The 2,588-nt window shown below is 41.5% G+C and overlaps 1 protein-coding gene across 1 annotated transcript in view; it reads right to left on the bottom strand.

Annotated features, from left to right (window-relative positions):
- Positions 1–2,588, bottom strand: part of LOC103600768 (RUN and FYVE domain-containing protein 4-like) — a gene marked incomplete at its 3' end in the record, with an annotated part of 7,657 nt that overhangs the window by 4,569 nt on the left and 500 nt on the right. The window contains exon 2 of the mRNA XM_008585102.1: positions 2,385–2,491. Within this exon, the coding sequence (XP_008583324.1) occupies positions 2,385–2,491 (107 nt within the window). The remainder of the gene's footprint in view (positions 1–2,384; positions 2,492–2,588) is intronic.

Raw genomic sequence — 2,588 nt, 5'->3', positions numbered from 1 at the left:
GCCCAGGGGCCCAGGTAGGAGCTGAGGCAGCCCCTCCCCCCCAGAAGCAGGCAGGAGAGCAATGCCTGGGGTCCTAGGCAGGAGCTGAGGGCAGCCCCCACCTCCTGGAAGCATGTAAGAGAGCATACTGAAAACTCTACTTCAGTGTGGGTGGCCCACCACAGCCACCACCACAGCCACAGCTGCCACAAAAGTGGCTCTATGCCACAGTAGTAGACAGAGCCACCATGCAGGCAACCTGCCAGACACTCAACTGCATCGACACAAGGAAAGTCAACAGTGAAGACCATAAAAAGAAGAGGATCTCTCTCTACTCAAAGCCCACTCCAAAGTAATAGAAAAAACAACTGTTCTACCAGATGGCCAGACACCAATGTAGTGATACTAGAAATATGAAAACCCAAGCAAACATTACACTACCAAAAAAAAATACAGTAATTCTCAAGTGCCAGACCTAGTAAAAGCAGGAAACCCTTGAAATGACTGAAAAAGGAATTCCAAGGAACAATCTTAAGGAAACTCACCGAGATATGAGAAGACTCAGGCAACATAATAAAACGAGGAAAAAAAAAATCCAGGATATGAAGGAACACATTTACAAAGAGATTAATACCTTAAAAAAGAATGTAGCAGAAGTCATGGAACTGAAAAATTCACTCAATGAAATAAAAAACACAACTGATAGCTTAAGCAGCAGGCTAGAACAAGTAGACAAAAGAATTTCTGACCTTGAAGATGGTCTTTTCGAAATAACCCAAGTAGATAAAAAAAGGAAAAAAGAATTTTAAAAAATGAAGGAAATCTAGAAGAGCTAGAAGACAAATTTAAGTGCATAAACATTCAAATCACAGTTGTTGCAGAAGGGGAGGAGAAAGGAAAAAGGCATGGAAAACCTACTCAGTGAAATAATAATGGAAAACCTTCCAGGTATAGGAAGAGACACTGACCTTCAGATTCAGGAGGCACAAAGATCTCCAAATAGATTCAACCCAAAAGATCCTCACCAAGAGCATTATACTCAAACTGGCAAAGCTTAAAGACAAAGAGCAAATCTTAAAAGAAGCAAGAGAAAGGTGTCAACTCACCTATAAGGGAGCCCCTGTCAGACTAACAGAAACTCTATTGGCCAGATGAAAATGGAATGGTATATTCAAAATACTAATAGAAAAATACTTCCAGCCAAGAATAGTATACCCAGCAAGGCTATCCTTCAGAAACGAGGAAAAAATAGTGTATTTTCCAGACAAACATAAGCTGCAGGAGTTCACCACCACAAAACCAGCCCTACAAGAAATCCCTAAGGAAGTCCTGCATCTGGAATCCAAAAAACGATAATCACTACCACGAATACACAAGAAAGAATAAAAGCCACCAGTAGAACGAAAACGTAAGTGAGAAAGAAAGAAACTAAATCTTAACACTATAAAAAACCATAATGACAATGTAATAATACCTGCTTTATTTCTGATTTTGGTAATTTTGGTCTTCCCCCTATTTTTCTTGGTTAGTATAGTTAAAGATTTGCAAATTTTGATCTTTTTAAAGAATCAGCTTTTGGTGTTGTTGATTTTCTCTACTGTTTTTTAATTCTCTATTTCATATATTTCTGCTGTAATCTTTGTTGTTTCTTACTTATATTTGCTTCTGGTTTAGTTTGCTCTTTTTCCCTTTCTTAAGGTAGAAGTTTACATTACTGATTTGAGATTTTTCTTATTTTTAATATAGGTGTTTATAAGTATAAATTTTCCTCTAAGCAATGCACGAGCCCTGCATCCCATAAATTTTGATATGTTGCACTTTGATCTTTATCTCAAAGTACTCTCTAATTTCCCTGTGATTTTTCTTTTTATTCTTTGTTCAATTAGGAGAGTGATGTTTAATTTCTACACATTTGTGAATTTTCTAAATTTCTTTCTGTTACTGTGGTCAGAGAACATATTTTCTATGATCTTAGTCTTTCTAAATGTATTATGACTTGTTTTGTGGCCAAAAATAAAAAACATTTGAGGCAAATAAAGGGCTTAGCCTGGCACATAGTAAGTGCTCAAGAATCCTAGTGATAGTTATGATTGGGGCTCTAAGCACCAGCAAGAAGGGCCAGTCCTAGGACATGCATGACTCTTGAAGCTTTGGTTTGTAGAGCAGGGTGGACTGCCCTGAGCCCCTGGTCCCACCCCACCTCAGCTTTGTCCCACCTCCTTTTGAAGGCTGCAATGACAGCCTCCAAGAGTGAGTTTAGATGTCAGGAGGGACTTGCTGATCCTAAGGGAGATGAGACAGTGCATAGTAACAAAGGGAGGCAGTGGCTCTTTCTCAGTATCTGGGCAAGCCTCCTGGTGATCTGGGCCTGGGGAGGGGGTTGGGAGGTGGAGGAGAGGGCCCACCTGCAGCATCAGCTCCAGGCAGCTGCATAGTCTGTGCAGCTCAGCACTGGCATCTGTCACTGGCCCTTGCCCATCGCCATAGCCCTGGAGGATGGCAGAGATGGCAGCTGTGGGGAGGATGGCAGACATCAGACATCACAGAGGGAGGCCTCTGAAGGAGAAGCTCCCAGGGCCCTCACTTCTCCTGCACCTCAGGTGCAGGAG

This window comes from Galeopterus variegatus, unplaced genomic scaffold (assembly GCF_000696425.1).
Source record: "Galeopterus variegatus unplaced genomic scaffold, G_variegatus-3.0.2 Scaffold3453, whole genome shotgun sequence".
Lineage (NCBI taxonomy): Eukaryota > Metazoa > Chordata > Mammalia > Dermoptera > Cynocephalidae > Galeopterus > Galeopterus variegatus.
This window is presented reverse-complemented; position numbering and strand designations above follow the sequence as displayed.